Source organism: Bidens hawaiensis, unplaced genomic scaffold, assembly GCF_021521415.1.
Source record: "Bidens hawaiensis isolate Kalapana, Puna unplaced genomic scaffold, B.hawaiensis_p1.1 tig00011830_1, whole genome shotgun sequence".
Lineage (NCBI taxonomy): Eukaryota > Viridiplantae > Streptophyta > Magnoliopsida > Asterales > Asteraceae > Bidens > Bidens hawaiensis.
In genome coordinates, this window is record NW_027491942.1 from 476,567 (window position 1) to 497,621 (window position 21,055).

The following is a 21,055-nucleotide window of genomic DNA, read 5'->3' on the forward strand; positions in this document are numbered from 1 at the left end:
TCAAAAACGTAGAAAAGAATCTCAATACGTTATGTACGTCATACGTACATGCTTGTAGCTTGATCATGAAAAAAAATTATTATCTTAAGTCATAATTGTCAACTTCAAATAAGCATGTCATATTAACCTTATAATTTTCATGGTACAAAAAGATTTTTCAATATATTTTAACAAAAAACAGAAAACAAAAAAGGCGAGAATCACAAGGGAAGGCTTCTAAACTAAAGTCTTATAACTTAAAATAATGTTATTGCCGTTAACAACAAGTTTGTTGGTGTTGGTGTTGGTGTTGGTGTTGGTGTTGGTGTGGTCAGTGGTTCCTGTAAACTGTATCCTCTCTCTCTCTCTCTCTCTCTCTCTAATTAAGTTTTGCTTTTCAACGATTATCTCAACGCGAATCTAACTTCCATACAAAGATTCATTCCACCTCACATCTTCACTCTTAACTTACTTTCACTTCATCTCAGTTTTTCATTAGTTGTCTGTTAACTTCTTTCATACACAATCTGACAACCATCTATATATATATATATATATATATATCTATCAGCTGTTTAATTTGTTGTATGGCTTTGGTTCAACCATCTGCTCTCTCTTTTGGCTCCATTAACTTTAAACCCTCTTCTTGGTCCACTCGCTTCTCAACTTCCCATTCTAGATCGTCTAATTTTCCGGTCAAAGCTTCCCGCTTAGCATCGGTTCCTCGCAGTTTTCTTCTCCGCCTTGCGCACGGACAGGTACGACTTGTATCGTTGAAACGAGTTAAAATAAAGTTGAAGGTGGTTAAAGTGACAAGTTTAGTTAGAATTTAATTAATACAGTTTGTTTGAATTAATGTTGACTTTATGTTTAGTTTGACTAGGATTAGTATGGTTTATTTTAGTGATAAATACATGAGTTAGGGAAGAATGATATATAATAACATAAAGACTTGATCTTGGTTGAGACTTGAGATCAAATTCCGTGTTATATTTCCTTTAAGCGTGCTACTTTGATTTTGATCTAGTTAATTTTGCATTTGAATTACTAGGTTTGACTTAGAAGGTGTAGCTTCATCAAGTTTTTTACTTTAGTTAAGCATCAAATTGCTCCCCTAATTAGTCCCGACTATGATTTATAGGTGTAAACGAGCTAAGCTGGGTTTTAATTTAGGCGAGCTATGTTTAGAGCTCTGTTTCTAAAGCTCGTGAGCAGTATTTTAAAGCTCGAGCTGGGTTTGTGCTCAGCTTGTTTATTATTCATTAGTTATTAATGTATTTGTTTATTTTTATAATTATTTACAAATGTGTTTATAGTTATATATAACAATAGTTCTTATATTTTATATAAACATAGTAAATAAAAGTTATATAAATAAAAAACTTGTTTAGGCTCGCGAGCCAGCTTAGGCTCTCTATATGTGAAGCCCGGCTCGATTCGAGTTTCCAACAATCTAACAAACCGATCTAGAGTAGCTCACAAGCGGCTCGGCTCTTTTACACCCCTAGCTGATTTATGAGAGAGCTTAAACATTATTATTGTAAACTACAAGCTAATGTTAGCTCATTCACTTGTTTTAATTGTAATTATTATGAAATTTCTTTCTAGGAAAAGTGCTAGCAAGTGTTCAGGGATCACATGAAACCGTGTCACACCCGGCCCTGAGCGGCGGAAACAGCCGGGCGCGCGCGAGTGGGGATTGATAATTAAGCACGGGCCATTGCAAACATTTATAGTAAGATTTTCATTGCGCATGAAATGTTTAATACAAATACATTACATTGTTTAAAAATTTCATAAAAACATCCAAGTATAAAACTGTTGAAGATTTCCACGCCATATCCCCTTGCGCGGCGGGAACAACCACGCGCATCGAAGGGATAGAACTAAAATCTTCCAAAAAGCTAGTTTTAGATGTTCAGCGTGAGGTGCTCTAAGTGTGACTCCATGCGCTACCTAGTTATCTCCTGAAAGACACGTAAAAACATTTGAATCAGTATAAACTGAGTGAGTTCACAAGTTTTAGTAACTATATAAATCGCATTGCATCATAGTCTTGATAAAATCATATTGAAACACATTTCTGATTTCATGTCTAAACATATACTTGGTAATCCGTATGAAAACATAGATCTGACACATATTTCTGATAAAAGTCGTTCAGCGGCTACGCGCGATCATTACTGGAAGTGTGCTCGTCCATGCAAAGTGGCGCTGCCACTACGAGCTAAATAATATAATGCCGTCCCGCGGTTTCCGCGTGGACATTTCTGAAAAACCGTGCTCGTCTATGCAAAGAGGCGCTGCCCCTACGAGCTAATCAATAGTTCCGTCCCGCGGGTTACGCGTGGACGTTGTGCCGGAAAACAAGGCGCTCGTCCATGCAAAGAGGCGCGACCCCTACGAGCGGGCTCAAACCCATAGTACTGCCCCATGACCATACTAGGCACTCGTCCATGCAAAGAGGTGCGACCCCTACGAGTGGGTGGATCAAACCAGCAGTCCCTACCCTTAGAGTTCCAATGGTAAAGTGATCACTTACTCGAGTTCTAGCGCACATACATCGAAAACCTTAGATAACCGTTCGCATTGCTCATCATGAAATATAATTTAAACACATAATCGCTTGCATAGCTTGTAAGTATACCATGATAAAACATTATTTAAGTACGTGTCCCTCGCCCCGAAAACAGTTTAAAAACAGTGAAAACAACGAGAATAGGGGCTGTGAGACTCACCTGTGGTTCTTGTTAAGGGATTAATCGAGATTCGGGTTTTCTTGGTGTTGGCCTCGGAATTGAAGGTCTAGAATGCGATTAAATAACAAGAAGTATATATATTAAGATCAAGAATTAGGAGAATATAAGGGTTGGAAAGCAGATCTCAAGGTTATATTCTTGGCTTACCTGGTAACAGGATCGGAAACGAAAACAACGGATGCTTGGGAGATGATTAGTGCAAGTTGCAGTTCTTAAGAGAGAAGTTTGAAGTGTGTTTTGGGTGATAATTTAGGTTACATATTTATAGGCAAACTCAAGGAAACACAATCCCTTGCTTTAGGGGATTGTAATCTCTTCATATCTAGGTGTAATGATGATAAAGTATGGAAATTATTATTATTTATTTAAGAGTGGAGTAGTGGATAAAAGATTTTAATTTGATTTGGACAGGACATGCAGGTCTGTGGTTGGTGGGAGTAGGGTGGCTGACAGTTGACTTTTCATGTTACAGTGTGCTTTTTCAGGTACTTTGTCAGTGTACAGTAAAGAGTGGAAAATCTCTGAAACACGCTACCGTTTCTTTTTGGGCGGGAGTAATCTCCTTACAACTGGAGAATAGACTAAGTGTTCTGCGCGTATTACTTTGTGCGCATAGCTTTCTGCGTGAAGGACATTTCTTTGCTGCGGGTAGGTGCGTGACCTTCTCGCAGTCAGGGACATTGAGTTTCATTTGTAGATTCTCCAGGTGGTCTTGGTATTTCAACATAGTGATCAGTCATGTTGAAGTCAATTCCATCTTGGAGCTTCAGACAAACTAGTTCTCAATGTTCCCGCCATGCGGGAAGGTTAGTTCCCCTTCCGCACGCGCATAAACGATTTGGGATGCACCCGCCTTAGCATCATGCGAGACGGTCAACCCATTAGACAACATTAAGTTATAGAAACATAAAACCAATACACTCGCGCATGGCGCATATAACATATGCCCACGCAGGTTCTTAACATGGTGCGCTCGCGCAGGGTGCTCATAACAAATACCCGCGCCGATTCTAACATAGCACGCTCGCGCAGGGCGCACATAACATGCCCGCGCTGACTAATATGGCGCGCTCGCGCAGGGCGCACATAACGTGCCCGCGCTGATTCTAACATAGCGCGCTTAATATTTACAATCACCTAATTATTAGGTTGATTACTTAGTTTATAGGATTGAGAAATTTACCGGGTGTCACATTCTCCCCCTGTTAAGCGAATTTCGTCCCGAAATTTAGGAGACGTTGCTGGCAGAAGCCATGTTCTGAAAGAGGTGTGGGTATTTCTGGCGCATTTGATCTTCTCTTTCCCAAGTGAATTCAGGCCCACGCCTTGAGCTCCATTGAACCTTTACTAACTTGATTCGACTTCTGCGCAACTTTTGTTCTTTCCAATCGGTTACGGCTATAGGCTCTTCTACGAAGTGCAGTTGTTTGTCGATGTGAATCTCTTCCAACGGTAAAATCAACATTTCATCAGATAAACACTTTTTGAGGTTGGACACATGAAACGTATCATGAACTCCACTGAGTTCGGCGGGTAAACGGAGTTTATAAGCAACCGGACCGATCCTTTCCAGGATCTCAAATGGTCCGATGAAGCGCGGATTCAACTTTCCTCGCTTGCCGAAACGGGGGACTCCTTTCCATGGAGAGACTTTCAAAAGTACTTTATCCCCTACTTGAAATTCCAATGGTTTCCTTCGCACATCTGCGTAGCTCTTCTGTCTATCGCGCGCTGTCTTAAGGCGATCCCTTATCTGAAAAATCTTGTCTGTTGTTTCTTGGATCAATTCTGGACCAGTCATTTGTTGGGTTTCTATGGATATTATAAACATAGTTAACCGTTTAACTAGTTAAAATAAAGGCGGAAGCGTGATAGACAAACGAAACTTATGTACACATGTGTTTATATATGTCTATATATTACAAGTCTATATAATATATGTTCATGAACAACCTAGTTTATTCATGATATAAGATTACCAATAATCTATATAATAGAAACCCGAGGCAAGGATCAAGTAATGCGGGAAAACTAAACTATCAAAGCCATAAACACTTACATCCTTAACCTTTTAAGAGTGTAGTTAATGTTGAAGAAGATGATGATGTTGATGCTAGACCTTCAAAGGGAAAATCCTCAAACGGAATATACCCCGAGCCTCCAACACACACCGAGCTATGCTAGGAAGCTTGAACACGAAAAACCCGAAACCCGATCCCTTCTTTTCTTTTGGCCGTGAACAATCAAGAAAAGAAAGAAAGAAAGGAAAAAGTTGTTGGTTACTTGAAAGTCTCTACTTGATCTTTTTCTATTATTTTGGTTTTTATCATTACACATGAATACATACAAGATGTTAGGTTCAAGGTCAAGTCCACACTCAACCTTCTCATGATATAATGTTGACCAAGATATGGGGTGTGGGGCCCACCCTAAAACCGGCCCCAATATATATTTAATTTTTTTTTTTTTTTTTTTTTTTATTTTATTTTATACTTTATAAAATATATAAACACCCCATCTTTTATAAACCATTTTATAAAAGAATACATAGTTAAATAATCATTCCAATAATAATTATTTGAATAAATAAATTAACCAATTAATTTATTTAATACTTTCAAGTAAATATTCAGAAACCCGATTTTCTGAATGTGTCGTGTTCTGTATTTGTCTTATAGATCTTATCTTAACAAATACATAATTGGTGTGTGTCTAACTCGTTATTGGGTATGACCCGACTTGGATCAAACACAACTAGTCATATTAACCTAATTATGTGTCTCGGGCATACGGTATTCCAACAATCTCCCACTTGCACGTGACTCATAAGAAGTTAATGCTAATGGTGAATACCGCCTAACAACAGGTCACCACCCCTAGTGTGTTTGACTAAGTGCCATTCAATAACATCATCCCCTTCAAGTCCATACTTGATATGATATAGGTAAGTCTTATCATTACATCCCTTTGTTACTAGATGTCCTGTTAAATCGAAGAGACACAGAGTGATCATTCTCTCAATGATTTAACTTAACAGGCCTTAGACATCTAAACTCTCAACACATAAGAGGAACAAATCCCATCTTGACTGCATACATCCTTGTTGACATCTCGTATGATATCTGAGCTCTTTCTTTTACGTCATCGTGTTACCAAAAAACAAAGAAGAGAGTCAAGTTATCAGACTTGATGAAAAACCAGATCCAATATGCATCTCAGGTCAAAGGACACAATGATACTCGCCTTTACTCAAGGATTACTTATGATCAGTTGCACTAACTCCATGCAGTGATCCTTGAGAGCGGATCATGTCCAATATTTGTATCCCACAAATATCTATGAACCTTGGTGGCAAACCTATGCCCTATATTCATCACATGAATATCAACCAATCCGGGTTCATAATAGTCTTACCTTCATACTTGTTCCCACAAGCATAATCGACTACGGACGTTTAGAACAACATAAGTCATTCATGGATTAAACATGCAAATATAGAACATAAATCATTGAATAATTAAAACATAATTAATTTTCATGAGATACCCATTACATTCGTTCTTATATAAACACTAAACACAGATTAAATCCACTCACTAGAATACCGAAGTCCTAATGCACAAACATGACCCTCATGCTTTGGCCTATCGAGGAGCTTCGTGAGTGGGTCCGCAATATTTTGATCGGTATGAACTTTATGAATACATATCTTTCTCTTTTCAACTTCATCCCTTATGTAGTTGAATCTGCGCTCAATGTGCCTCGTTTTCTGATGAGCACGAGGCTCCTTGATCTGTGCAATAGCACCCTCATTGTCACAGAATATCTCTAGGGGCTCCTGAATGGAAGAGATAATCCCTAGATCCATGATGAACTTTTTCATCCATGCAGCCTCTTGGGCTGCCATTGAAGCGGCGATGTACTCAGATTCTGTAGTGGATAACGCGACAACATCCTGCTTCGAACTCTTCCAAGAGACAGCGCCTCCATTCAAAATGAAGACATATCCCGACTGTGACCGAGAATCATCTCGGTCAGTTTGGAAACTCGCATCCACGTAACCCTTTACGACGAGTTCCTCCTCACCAGACCCATATATTAAAAACATATCCTTAGTCCTTCTAAGGTATTTTAATATATTCTTGACAGCCATCCAATGACTGTCACCTGGGTTGTGCTGGTATCTACTCGTTATGCTTAAAGCATACGAGACGTCCGGTCTGGTGCACATCATTGCATACATAATAGATCCTATTGCCGAAGCATAAGGAACATGCTTCATCCTATCCTGCTCTTCCTTAGAGCTAGGACTTTGGGATGAGCTCAACACGGTTCCTCTAGGAATAGGTACCAAACCTTTCTTAGAGTTTTCCATCCTGAACCTTTTCAGGATTTTATCAATGTACGCACTTTGATTGAGTCCGATCAATTTCCTTTGTCTATCCCTATAGACCTTTATTCCCAAGATATATGTCGCTTCTCCAAGATCCTTAATTGAGAAACGACTACTTAACCACGCTTTAACGTTTTCCATACTTGGTATATCATTTCCAAATAAAAGTATATCATCGACATACAAAATAAGGAAAATGATTATACTCCCACTAGCCCATTTATACACACACGCCTCATCACCGTTTTGGACGAAACCAAACGCTTTGATTTCTTCATTAAAACGATGATTCCACATCCGTGATGCTTGTTTCAACCCGTAGATTGATTTCTTTAACTTACAAACTTTATTAGGATTAGATGGATCGACAAAACCTTCAGGCTGAACCATATGGACATCTTCCTCAAGATATCCATTAAGAAAAGCGGTCTTGACATCCATTTGCCATATCTCATAATCAAAATGAGCTGCAATGGCAAATAATATCCTGATCGACTTAAGCATCGCGACCGGCGAGAAGGTTTCATCATAATCAATCCCTTGAGTTTGCGTGAAACCTTTTGCTACAAGTCGTGCTTTGTAAGTATCTAAATTTCCATGCATATCAGTCTTCCTTTTGAAGACCCACTTACATCCAACCAGTTTGGAGTTAAGTGGACGATTAACCAATTCCCAAACTTGGTTATCGTGCATGGATTGCATCTCGGCGCTCATGGCTTCAAGCCATTTTTCACAATCAGGTTGTGACATAGCATCTTTGTAGGAGATCGGTTCATCCGAATCGACCAAGTAGCAATCATCCACAAGAAATCCATATTTCTTGGGAGGTCGACTAATCCTATTAGATCTGCGAGCAACGTGTGTATGATCAACCATTTGATCATCTTCAACATCCTCGTGTTGAAAGCTAGTATCGACCAATTGTGTATCATCCAGTGATTCTTGAACCTCTTCAAGTTCCACTCTCCTTTCACTAGGTCCTTCCATAAGGAACCTAGTTTCTAAGAAGTATCCTTTGCGTGAAACAAACACCTTTTGTTCACTAGGATCATAGAATATATATCCTATATCATCCTTTGGGTATCCTATGAAGATACACCTGATGGATCGAGCCTCAAGCTTATTTGGGGTGTCACGCTTAACATAAACTATGCATCCCCATACCCTTAAATATGAAAAGGATGGAACCTTTCCATGCCACACTTCATAGGGTATTCGATCCACCTTTTTGGTCGGGGCCATATTCAAAATACGAGCCGCTGTAAGTAGCGCATATCCCCAAAATGATGGCGGTAGTGAGCTTCGTGCCATCATTGATCGAACCATGTCCAACAGTGTTCGATTCCTCCTCTCGGATACTCCGTTATGTTGAGGAGTTCCAGGAGGAGTGAGCTGTGAAATAATTCCACAATCTCTAAGATGACTTTGAAAAGCATCACTTAGGTATTCGCCTCCTCTATCGGAGCGGAGTACCTTGATTGTTCGGTCGAGCTGATTTTGTACTTCATTTTGAAATTCTTTGAACATTTCAAAGGCTTCATGTTTGTGTTTCATTAGATAAACATACCCATATCGACTAAAATCGTCGGTAAAGGTAATGAAGTACCTTTCACTATTCCTACTAGTTGGCTTGAAAGGTCCGCATACATCCGTATGTATTATACCTAACAAATCCTTAGCCCTTTCATTTGTACCTTTGAAAGGCTCTTTGGTCATCTTGCCTTGAATACAAGATTCACACTCATCAAACGAACCTAACTCGTTTGTTTTCAAAAGACCTTTCTTTTGGAGAGTATTTATACGATTCTTGTTTATGTGTCCAAGGCGACAATGCCAAATGTAGGAATCACTCAAATCCTTTTTGAGTCTTTTAGTAGAAGTTTGATATAATGAGCTATTTAAGGTATTATCATGAACCAATTCATAAATACCGTTGTTTGGTACAGCTTTAAAATAAAAGATACCATTAGATGATACATGCATTTCTGATCTTACAAATTTAAAGTCAAAATTACATTGTCTAAGAAGGTGCACAGAAATAATGTTCCTAGTCAAACTAGGAGCATACAAAACATTTCTCAAAACAACTTCCAAACCACTTGGAAGCGATAAAGTGAAGTCTCCTCTAGCGACCACGTGCACCCTTGCACCGTTGCCCATGAAAAGATTCACTTCGCCCTTCTTTAAGTCTTCATTCTTTTTGAACCCCTGCAACCAATTGCAAATATGAGTTCCACATCCGGTATCCAATACCCATGTGTTAGAAGAAATAAGATTTAGCTCAACATTAATCATAAAGACATTACCCGAGGTATGCGCCGCATTCCTCTTGTCTTTTAGCTCTTTTAGGTAGACCGGGCAATTGCGTTTCCAGTGTCCGGTCTCCCCACAACCAAAACAAGGATCATCCTTATGACCCCTCGGTTCCATAACCTTTTGTTTCTTTGCCATAACCGGTGATTTGCCCTTACCCTTAAGATGCATAGGAGGACCCTTTCTTTTGGCTACCTTAGCCTTAAGATTGGGTTGAGATCGATTCTTGGATCTACCTTCATTGATCGCAAACATGGGTAAAACCCTTTTGCCCATGCTCGCCTCGGCTGTTTTAAGCATTGAGTGAAGTTCTCCAATGGTTTTGTCCCACCCGTTCATGTTATAATTTAATACGAAAGTGTCGAACCTTTTCGACAAAGAGTTAAGGATCAAATCCGTTGCTAACTCTTTTGAGATGGGACAATTGAGCTTGGCGAGGCGATCAATGTAACTTTTCATCTTAAGTACATAAGTTGAAACTGGTTGATTATCATCCATTCTACATGCATGCAAGGCTCGAACCGTTTCGAACCTTTCAACCCTCGATTGCTTAAGGAACATTTCCTTAAGTTGAGTAATCATGTCGTACGCATTATGGTTTTCGAAATCCTTTTGGATTTCGGGAACCATAGTCGCCAACATGAGGCATGACACTTGAATGGAATCTTCCGTGAGTTTGACCCAATTCATATATTCGACCTCACTACCCTCTTCCGGTTCTTCGGGGATAGGTGTTTCCAAAACATGATATAATTTTTCTTGTTTTAGAACTATCCTTAAATTTCGGAACCAATCCGAAAAGTTATTGTGGTTAAGACGGTCTTTAGCGAGAATAGATCGGAGAGAGACATTTTGGACGTTAGGGATTATGTTGTCGTCGACGTGTGCGGCCATCTGCAGAATTTTAATTAAGTTCATTTTAGTGTTTTACCTTTTTAATTATTAATACCCTTTTATATATATACCAAATATAATTAATAATTAAAATCTAGAATCCAACGATAAACCCGACTCCGGTTAGGTGACCTTTTTCCCATTGTCGATTTATCAAGGTAGTTATTCATAACAATTGCAAACCCTTTTGCAACTTCTAGAGTTTATGGGACCGGTTCGAAATCATATTTCGTGTCGGCATGTTTATCCCATCAACACCTATTAGACCCCATGCTTGGGTGACCCTCTTCACATGGTTCTAATTTAAGTCGTCCTACTTGTATCAACTTGTAATATTAACATACAAACGGTTAGGTGACCTTTTTCCCATTTATATGCCAATATTACCTCAACATATTAATTTACTCTACGCGGTTAGGTGACCTTTTTCCCACTAAGAGCTTACTAATATGTTAAGCGTTATACAAAAGGATGGTGTTTAACTTATTATCCTTAATTTTAAAAGGGATTTTTAGTTTTAATAATTCTAGTTGTAAAACTTTAAATCATGTTCTAACATGCATTTAGTAACATGATATTTTGAAACCATTTTCAAAATTCTAATTTATAATAAAGCCATTTTATTATGGGCGTGAGACGGCTAGTTAATAAATCCATTTTATTAACCTATGTGTCACGTAATTACCGATAATTATTAGAACCCGTTTTATGCTTTGTTAATTAATTCTATGTGACGAAGTTGATATCCTAATATCTAACAACCACACAATCAAACAATCAATTAACAAGCATACATAATTATACTAGACACGAGCCACTAAATTAGACCACACTTGTTAGCCGAAACAAGTGTGTGTCTTAGGTCCAATCCTAAGGGACACATGACACATGGATGTTGTAGCTCCCACTCGATCCCGCATCCAAATGCTTCGAGCATCTTCTTCAACCCCGTTGTGATCCATTGGGCTTGAACTTGGGCCTTAGCTTCCATAAGCTTCCATTTGGGCTCAATTGGTGGGCTTAGGTCCTTTTGGGTTTGAATCCCTTTAATGGGCTTGTGAGACCCATTATCACCATACCCGGCCCAATTAGGCCCAAACTTCCAATTTTGCAATCTTCTTTATTTTACAAAATAAATGTCCTAATACATTTTTCTATAAAATAAAGATAATACAAATAACCTATTTATTACATACCCATATGAATAAATAATTACAAAATTACAAAATTGCCCCTAATTAATTATTACAAACCGAAACTTGAATAATTAATTACAATCACAACATCAACCACAAACAAACATCCACTTGGTCTACGGCTCGGTCTAGTATTTAACAAACATAACCCTTTATGTCTTAGGAACCCGTTCCAAAACCCCTTGGCTTTATCGGGCCTAGCCCAACCCAATTTTGGGCTTGACCCAATAACGTGATTATGGGCTTCGGCCCACATGTGCAAAACACATGGGCTTCGGCCCAATTAAAAGGCTCACGGGCTTCGGCCCATTTAACCAAAAATGGGCTTCGGCCCATATACCTTTTTCCCTTTTATGTCCGGTTAGCCCAATAACCATATCCAAGTGGGCTTCGGCCCAAAATCACCCGATTTGGGCTTCGGCCCATATACTCGGTTTTTATTTTTTTTATTTTTTTTTTTTTTTTTGAACAAAGCCAAAAACAATAACAAGATTAAATACAAAGAAAAATCATGCATGTTAATTTTTTTGTATAAAATCTTTCAAGGGGAAAAAAAATAAAACCGAGAACCCGAAGCTTAGTTTCCCGTATCCCGGCTCTTGATGCCATTTGTTGGGTTTCTATGGATATTATAAACATAGTTAACCGTTTAACTAGTTAAAATAAAGGCGGAAGCGTGATAGACAAACGAAACTTATGTACACATGTGTTTATATATGTCTATATATTACAAGTCTATATAATATATGTTCATGAACAACCTAGTTTATTCATGATATAAGATTACCAATAATCTATATAATAGAAACCCGAGGCAAGGATCAAGTAATGCGGGAAAACTAAACTATCAAAGCCATAAACACTTACATCCTTAACCTTTTAAGAGTGTAGTTAATGTTGAAGAAGATGATGATGTTGATGCTAGACCTTCAAAGGGAAAATCCTCAAACGGAATATACCCCGAGCCTCCAACACACACCGAGCTATGCTAGGAAGCTTGAACACGAAAAACCCGAAACCCGATCCCTTCTTTTCTTTTGGCCGTGAACAATCAAGAAAAGAAAGAAAGAAAGGAAAAAGTTGTTGGTTACTTGAAAGTCTCTACTTGATCTTTTTCTATTATTTTGGTTTTTATCATTACACATGAATACATACAAGATGTTAGGTTCAAGGTCAAGTCCACACTCAACCTTCTCATGATATAATGTTGACCAAGATATGGGGTGTGGGGCCCACCCTAAAACCGGCCCCAATATATATTTAATTTTTTTTTTTTTTTTTTTTTTATTTTATTTTATACTTTATAAAATATATAAACACCCCATCTTTTATAAACCATTTTATAAAAGAATACATAGTTAAATAATCATTCCAATAATAATTATTTGAATAAATAAATTAACCAATTAATTTATTTAATACTTTCAAGTAAATATTCAGAAACCCGATTTTCTGAATGTGTCGTGTTCTGTATTTGTCTTATAGATCTTATCTTAACAAATACATAATTGGTGTGTGTCTAACTCGTTATTGGGTATGACCCGACTTGGATCAAACACAACTAGTCATATTAACCTAATTATGTGTCTCGGCATACGGTATTCCAACATCATTTGCTTGTCACCCACTTCAGCCCAGCACAGTGGGGATCTACACTTGCGCCCATACAAAGCTTCGAACGGCGCAGCCTTGATGCTTGTGTGATAACTGTTGTTGTAAGAAAATTCAACCAATGGGAGATGAGTATCCCAGCTACCACCGAAATCGATTGCGCACGCGCGCAGCATATCTTCCAATGTCTGGATTGTTCGCTCGCTTTGCCCATCCGTTTGGGGATGATATGCCGTACTCATGTCAAGACGAGTACCTAAAGCCCCTTGTAACGATCTCCAAAACCTTGATGTGAACCGACTATCTCTATCAGAAATGATGGACACTGGGACTCCATGTTTTGAAACTACTTCTCGAATATACAGTCGGGCTAACTTTTCCATCTTATCGGTTTCCTTGATCGGCAGGAAGTGCGCTGACTTAGTTAGCCGATCTACAATAACCCAGATCGTGTCATAACCCCCAGGTGTCCTTGGCAGTTTGGTGATGAAGTCCATAGAGATTTGTTCCCACTTCCACATGGGAATTTCTGGCTGCTGAAGTAACCCCGACGGCTTCTGATATTCAGCCTTTACTTTTGAACACGTCAGGCACTTACTGACATACGTCGCGATGGCGCCTTTAAGATTGGGCCACCAATACAGCGCTTTAACATCTTGGTACATCTTGTCTGCGCCAGGATGTACGGAATACCGCGTCTTGTGAGCCTCGTTTAATACTCGCTCGCGCAATCCTCCCTTGAGAGGGACCCATATGCGGTTAGCGAAATATAGATTGCCGTTCTTAAGTTCCAAACTCTTAATCATACCCCAAGGGATTCGTTTTTAGCAAACTCTGGTTTCAAAGCTTCTTGCTGAGCGTCTCGGATGCTGGTAAAGAGATCTGCGCGAATGGTCAGCCTTAGAGCCTTGATTCGTAGCGTTTTTATTCGCTCCTTCCTGCTTAGCGCGTCTGCCACCACATTCGCCTTTCCAGGGTGATACTTTATTTCACAATCATAATCGTTCAACAATTCAACCCATCTTCGTTGCCTCATGTTTAAATCCTTTTGATCAAATATATGTTGAAGGCTCTTGTGATCCGTAAAGATTATACACTTTGTACCATAGAGGTAATGGCGCCAAATCTTTAGCGCGAAGACAACCGCTCCAAGTTCCAGATCATGCGTTGTGTAGTTCTTTTCATTGGTCTTGAGTTGGCGCGAGGCATACGCTATGACTTTGTCTCGCTGCATAAGGACACATCCGAGTCCCTGATGTGAAGCGTCGCAGTAAACGACGATGTCGTCCGTCCCCTCGGGCAGAGACAAAATTGGCGCACTACATAACTTCTGTTTCAACATTTGAAACGCTGCTTCCTGATTTTCGCCCCAAACAAACTTCTTGTCTTACTGAGTTAGCGCGGTCAGAGGTAGAGCTATCTTGGAGAAGTTCTCAATGAAGCGTCGATAGTAGCCAGCTAGTCCTAGGAATTGCCTCACCTCAGTTGGGGTTTTTGGCGCTTCCCAGTTTTCGATGGCCTTGACTTTGGAAGGATCAACGTGTATTCCTTTCTCGTTTACAACGTGACCGAGAAAGTGAACTTCTCTAAGCCAAAACTCGCACTTGGAAAACTTCGCATACAACTTTTCTTTCCTCAACAATTCCAAAACCAATCTCAGGTGTTGCTGATGCTCGGCCTTGGTCCGAGAATAAATCAGAATATCATCTATAAATACAATCACAAACTTGTCCAAGTATGGTTTGCACACGCGGTTCATCAGATCCATGAATACAGCCGGCGCATTAGTTAGCCCGAAAGGCATCACTAAGAACTCATAATGGCCGTATCTAGTTCGGAAGGCTGTTTTCGGCACATCTTCCTCATGGACCCTAAGTTGGTGGTATCCGGACCGTAGATCTATCTTCGAATAATAACTGGATCCTTGCAACTGGTCAAATAAGTCGTCAATCCTCGGTAAGGGGTACCGATTTTTGACTGTCAGCTTATTCAGCTCCCTGTAGTCAATACACATTCTGAACGAACCATCCTTCTTCTTAACAAACAGTACTGGAGCTCCCCAAGGTGAAAAGCTTGGGCGTATGAAACCCTTATCCAATAGTTCCTGTAACTGATTGGATAGCTCTTGCATCTCAGATGGAGCTAGTCGATAAGGCGCTCGAGCTACTGGCGCAGCTCCTGGGAACAAATCAATACGAAACTCGACTTGTCGCGGCGGCGGTAATCCGGGCAAATCTTCAGGAAAAACTTCTGGAAATTCGCGCACTACTGGTAAGTCTTCAATTCTTCGCTCATCTCCTTTCTTCTCTACTACATGCGCCAGGAAGGCGTAGCACCCTTTCCTTAGGCACTTGCGCGCCTTTAGGCACGAAATTAGTTTCGTCGCAACTCCCCTTCTTTCCCCTTGAATCACCAAGGTTTCTCCGTTCAACAGTGGGACCCGAACCTGCTTCTCATGGCAAATAACTTCCGCGTGGTTCTCGACTAACCAATCCATACCTATCACAATGTCAAAACTTCCCAAGTCTATTGGCAACAAGTTAATATTGAACCCGTGACCTCCCATGACTATTACACATTGTTCAGTTCTTTCGTTTGCGCATAACTGCCTACCATTGGCTAGTTCTATAGTATAAGGTGTGTCTAGCCTACTGGTTGCTAGGCCTAGGGAGTCTTTAAACTCAGCGGATATAAAACTTAGGTCAGCGCCAGTATCAAATAAGACAGATGCAAAATGTCCGTTAAGCAAAAACGTACCGGTTACCACATTCGGCTCTTCTTTAGCTTCGCCTGCGCCGATCACAAAAGCTCTCCCGCGAGCTTGGTTTCCCTTTTGCGGGCAATCCCGACTAAAATGCCCTGGCTTCCCGCATGCGTAGCAGTTGTCGCTCGCTCCAGCTTCTCTGACACGGCAATTCATCGTCTTGTGCCCTGGTCTGCCACATTTGGCACATTCGATTCTTGCGCATTCACCCTCGTGGTGATACTTGCATTTGTTGCACCATGGGCGAGGCCCGCTGTATCCTTTCCTTGATGGCTCCGCGGCTTGGATCGCGTAAGCCCTTGCGCTCTCCTGCTTCTTGAACGGTGGTTGCTTGGAGTCGGACCCTCGGTGGTGAGAGTTTCACTTCCTCTTGGGATCAGAGGTTCGCGGCTCGATTCCGCGCGTAGTTAACATACCCGCACGGACCGTATCTCTTGTAAGGGTGATGGCCCGCGCTACCGCCTCATCAAAGGTTGGAGGCGCTGCGGTATTGAGCGGAACCCTAACAACAGGAGGTAACCCAAAGATATACCTCTCGATCTTCTTTTCCTCCGTGTTTGCCATGTCTGGCACCAACTGGCAAAGCTCGTTGAACCGGTTGTTGTAGGCGTCGATATCCGTTCCTACCATGGTGTGGTTCCAGAATTCCTGCTGTAGGTTCTGAATTTCTGCGCGAGAGCAGAACTTTTTCATCATCTTCTCTTTCAGCTCCTCCCAGGTCCTGTGGAGAGCAACTTCTCGCCCCAATGTTTTCGTTTGAAGCTTCCACCAAGACGAAGCTGCCTCTTGGAACATGCAGGTCGCGTAAAGGACCTTCTGGTTCTCACTACATCCGCTAATGGAGAGAACTGTCTCCATCTTGTCAATCCAGTTGTAGAGCCCAATGGCCCCTTCGGTACCCTTGAATGGCCAAGGCTTACAGGCCATGAATGTCTTGTAGGAGCATCCTTTGTCCAAGGCTCCTGATTCGGGTTCTGGGGTCTCATTCTGACGACCCTGACTTGATTCGGCCTTGCTGGCCTCATGTGTTGCGATTGCTTGCGCGATTATTTCCGCGAGTTCCTCGGGTGTCATGGTAATTCCCTTGGCTTTAGTTGGAGGCATTCTCGCTTTAAAAGAGTGAAAAGATATCAATCTTAGCGCATGTATTCTGAGTACATAATATTATCATTATTTACTAGACACTGTGTGACCCGTGTTCCTAAGTGTGTGTATAGTTTCTTTTGAAAATATTTCATGCGATTTCCCCCAACGGTTATAGTCTAGGTTAAAACTTCTTTTCCTAGTTCGCTATAACCAGTGCTCGGATACCAATCTGTCACACCCGGCCCTGAGCGGCGGAAACAGCCGGGCGCGCGCGAGTGGGGATTGATAATTAAGCACGGGCCATTGCAAACATTTATAGTAAGATTTTCATTGCGCATGAAATGTTTAATACAAATACATTACATTGTTTAAAAATTTCATAAAAACATCCAAGTATAAAACTGTTGAAGATTTCCACACCATATCCCCTTGCGTGGCGGGAACAACCACGCGCATCGAAGGGATAGAACTAAAATCTTCCAAAAAGCTAGTTTTAGATGTTCAGCGTGAGGTGCTCTAAGTGTGACTCCATGCGCTACCTAGTTATCTCCTGAAAGACACGTAAAAACATTTGAATCAGTATAAACTGAGTGAGTTCACAAGTTTTAGTAACTATATAAATCGCATTGCATCATAGTCTTGATAAAATCATATTGAAACACATTTCTGATTTCATGTCTAAACATATACTTGGTAATCCGTATGAAAACATAGATCTGACACATATTTCTGATAAAAGTCGTTCAGCGGCTACGCGCGATCATTACTGGAAGTGTGCTCGTCCATGCAAAGTGGCGCTGCCACTACGAGCTAAATAATATAATGCCGTCCCGCGGTTTCCGCGTGGACATTTCTGAAAAACCGTGCTCGTCTATGCAAAGAGGCGCTGCCCCTACGAGCTAATCAATAGTTCCGTCCGGCGGGTTACGCGCGGACGTTGTGCCGGAAAACAAGGCGCTCGTCCATGCAAAGAGGCGCGACCCCTACGAGCGGGCTCAAACCCATAGTACTGCCCCATGACCATACTAGGCACTCGTCCATGCAAAGAGGTGCGACCCCTACGAGTGGGTGGATCAAACCAGCAGTCCCTACCCTTAGAGTTCCAATGGTAAAGTGATCACTTACTCGAGTTCTAGCGCACATACATCGAAAACCTTAGATAACCGTTCGCATTGCTCATCATGAAATATAATTTAAACACATAATCGCTTGCATAGCTTGTAAGTATACCATGATAAAACATTATTTAAGTACGTGTCCCTCGCCCCGAAAACAGTTTAAAAACAGTGAAAACAGCGAGAATAGGGGCTGTGAGACTCACCTGTGGTTCTTGTTAAGGGATTAATCGAGATTCGGGTTTTCTTGGTGTTGGCCTCGGAATTGAAGGTCTAGAATGCGATTAAATAACAAGAAGTATATATATTAAGATCAAGAATTAGGAGAATATAAGGGTTGGAAAGCAGATCTCAAGGTTATATTCTTGGCTTACCTGGTAACAGGATCGGAAACGAAAACAACGGATGCTTGGGAGATGATTAGTGCAAGTTGCAGTTCTTAAGAGAGAAGTTTGAAGTGTGTTTTGGGTGATAATTTAGGTTACATATTTATAGGCAAACTCAAGGAAACACAATCCCTTGCTTTAGGGGATTGTAATCTCTTCATATCTAGGTGTAATGATGATAAAGTATGGAAATTATTATTATTTATTTAAGAGTGGAGTAGTGGATAAAAGATTTTGATTTGATTTGGACAGGACATGCAGGTCTGTGGTTGGTGGGAGTAGGGTGGCTGACAGTTGACTTTTCATGTTACAGTGTGCTTTTTCAGGTACTTTGTCAGTGTACAGTAAAGAGTGGAAAATCTCTGAAACACGCTACCGTTTCTTTTTGGGCGGGAGTAATCTCCTTACAACTGGAGAATAGACTAAGTGTTCTGCGCGTATTACTTTGTGCGCATAGCTTTCTGCGTGAAGGACATTTCTTTGCTGCGGGTAGGTGCGTGACCTTCTCGCAGTCAGGGACATTGAGTTTCATTTGTAGATTCTCCAGGTGGTCTTGGTATTTCAACATAGTGATCAGTCATGTTGAAGTCAATTCCATCTTGGAGCTTCAGACAAACTAGTTCTCAATGTTCCCGCCATGCGGGAAGGTTAGTTCCCCTTCCGCACGCGCATAAACGATTTGGGATGCACCCGCCTTAGCATCATGCGAGACGGTCAACCCATTAGACAACATTAAGTTATAGAAACATAAAACCAATACACTCGCGCATGGCGCATATAACATATGCCCACGCAGGTTCTTAACATGGTGCGCTCGCGCAGGGTGCTCATAACAAATACCCGCGCCGATTCTAACATAGCACGCTCGCGCAGGGCGCACATAACATGCCCGCGCTGACTAATATGGCGCGCTCGCGCAGGGCGCACATAACGTGCCCGCGCTGATTCTAACATAGCGCGCTTAATATTTACAATCACCTAATTATTAGGTTGATTACTTAGTTTATAGGATTGAGAAATTTACCGGGTGTCACAAACCGATGAGTCCTCACTTGTGGTGTGTTTTGGGGAAATGCTAATAGATTTCGTCCCTACAATCAATGGACTTGCATTAGCCGAAGCCCCTGCCTTCAAAAAAGCACCCGGTGGTGCGCCTGCAAATGTTGCAGTTGGCATTGCTCGCCTTGGTGGTTCATCTGCTTTCATTGGGAAGGTAATGTGAATAATAATAGAGTAAGCGATGATTTGGTTGACTGTTTTCTTGTTGACTGATTTCATATATTTTGATTGGCAGGTTGGAGAAGATGAGTTTGGGTACATGCTTGCAGATATTTTAAAACAAAATAATGTGAATAATGAAGGAATGCGGTTTGACCCTGGTGCGCGTACTGCTCTAGCTTTCGTGACACTTAAAAACAACGGTGAACGTGAATTTATGTTTTACAGAAACCCTAGTGCCGATATGCTTTTAGAGGAGTCTGAACTTGATCTTGATTTAATAAGAAAGGTATGTCAATATGACCTTGATTTTTATTAATTTGTTCACATACTTTAATATTATTATTCTTATTCTTGCAGGCGAAAATATTTCATTATGGTTCCATAAGTTTGATTACTGAACCATGCAAGTCGGCTCATATTGCTGCAACGAAAGCTGCAAAGGAAGCTGGTGTTCTTTTGTCTTATGACCCGAATCTAAGGCTTCCTTTATGGCCATCTGCCGAGAGTGCTCGAGAAGGAATCTTGAGCATTTGGGATACTGCTGACATCATCAAGGTAATTAATTAACTTCTCGTGAAACATTTTTCAATATTCTAACGGTTTTGATTATTGTTCATAATTAGATAAGTGAAGAGGAGATTGTTTTTCTAACAAATGGAGAAGATCCGTATGATGACAATGTGGTCCGTAAATTATACCATCCAAATCTTAAATTGCTACTAGTGACCGAAGGACCAGATGGCTGCAGATATTATACTAAGGTAATATGCATAGTTAGAATAATTTATCATTTATGCAACGATTTATGTAACTTTTTTTTATTGGGAAATTTGTTAATTATATAGGAGTTTAGTGGAAGAGTGAAAGGTTTAAAGGTTGAGCCTGTGGATACAACAGGTGCTGGAGATGCTTTTGTAGCTGGAGTATTATCAAAACTTGCTGCTGATGTGTCGTTGCTCAAGGTATGGCTTTAAGGCAACAAAATATTGATTAGATGGTAATTAATTTGGTTATTTATATAGGATGAACACCGGTTAAGAGAAGCTCTTAGCTTCGCAAATGCTTGTGGTGCGATTACTGTTACCGAAAGAGGTGCGATTCCAGCTTTACCGACTTCGGAAGCGGTCACGAATGCTTTACTCAAGGTTGTTGCATAATTAGTTATATATGCAAGTTCAAGATGTATATTAATCACTTTCATAAACACATTTCATTTTTCATAATTATGAGCTAATAATTGCTATTTCTCCTAACTTTTATGCCTAATTGGCTAATTATCCTCCTAGTTATACGATAATGACTCGTGATACACCATTTTTGGGTTATTTAACATCGAAT

The 21,055-nt window shown here is 40.5% G+C and overlaps 1 protein-coding gene across 2 annotated transcripts; it reads left to right on the plus strand.

The window, feature by feature from the left end:
- Window positions 1-512: 512 nt before the first annotated feature.
- Window positions 513-20,952, plus strand: LOC143539258 (putative fructokinase-6, chloroplastic). 2 transcript variants are annotated; one of them, XM_077032618.1, is made up of 8 exons: window positions 513-737; window positions 1,588-1,620; window positions 19,531-19,709; window positions 19,791-20,003; window positions 20,075-20,272; window positions 20,341-20,400; window positions 20,563-20,679; window positions 20,740-20,952. In XM_077032618.1, exons 3-8 carry the CDS (start codon window positions 19,569-19,571, stop codon window positions 20,872-20,874), a joined length of 864 nt encoding a protein of 287 aa, XP_076888733.1. In that variant the 5' UTR covers window positions 513-737; window positions 1,588-1,620; window positions 19,531-19,568; the 3' UTR covers window positions 20,875-20,952. The 2 variants fall into 2 exon arrangements, with proteins under 2 accessions (XP_076888733.1, XP_076888732.1); XM_077032617.1 differs by having other exon boundaries at window positions 526-737; window positions 20,341-20,478.
- Window positions 20,953-21,055: the final 103 nt, after the last annotated feature.

Coding starts and splice junctions, on each gene's coding strand:
- LOC143539258 (XM_077032617.1), top strand. CDS start 19,569: ATGCTAATAGATTTCGTCCCTACAATCAATGGACTTGCATTAGCCGAA. Junction 19,710..19,790: donor CATCTGCTTTCATTGGGAAG/GTAATGTGAATA, acceptor TTTGATTGGCAG/GTTGGAGAAGATGAGTTTGG. Junction 20,479..20,562: donor GCTGCAGATATTATACTAAG/GTAATATGCATA, acceptor TTAATTATATAG/GAGTTTAGTGGAAGAGTGAA.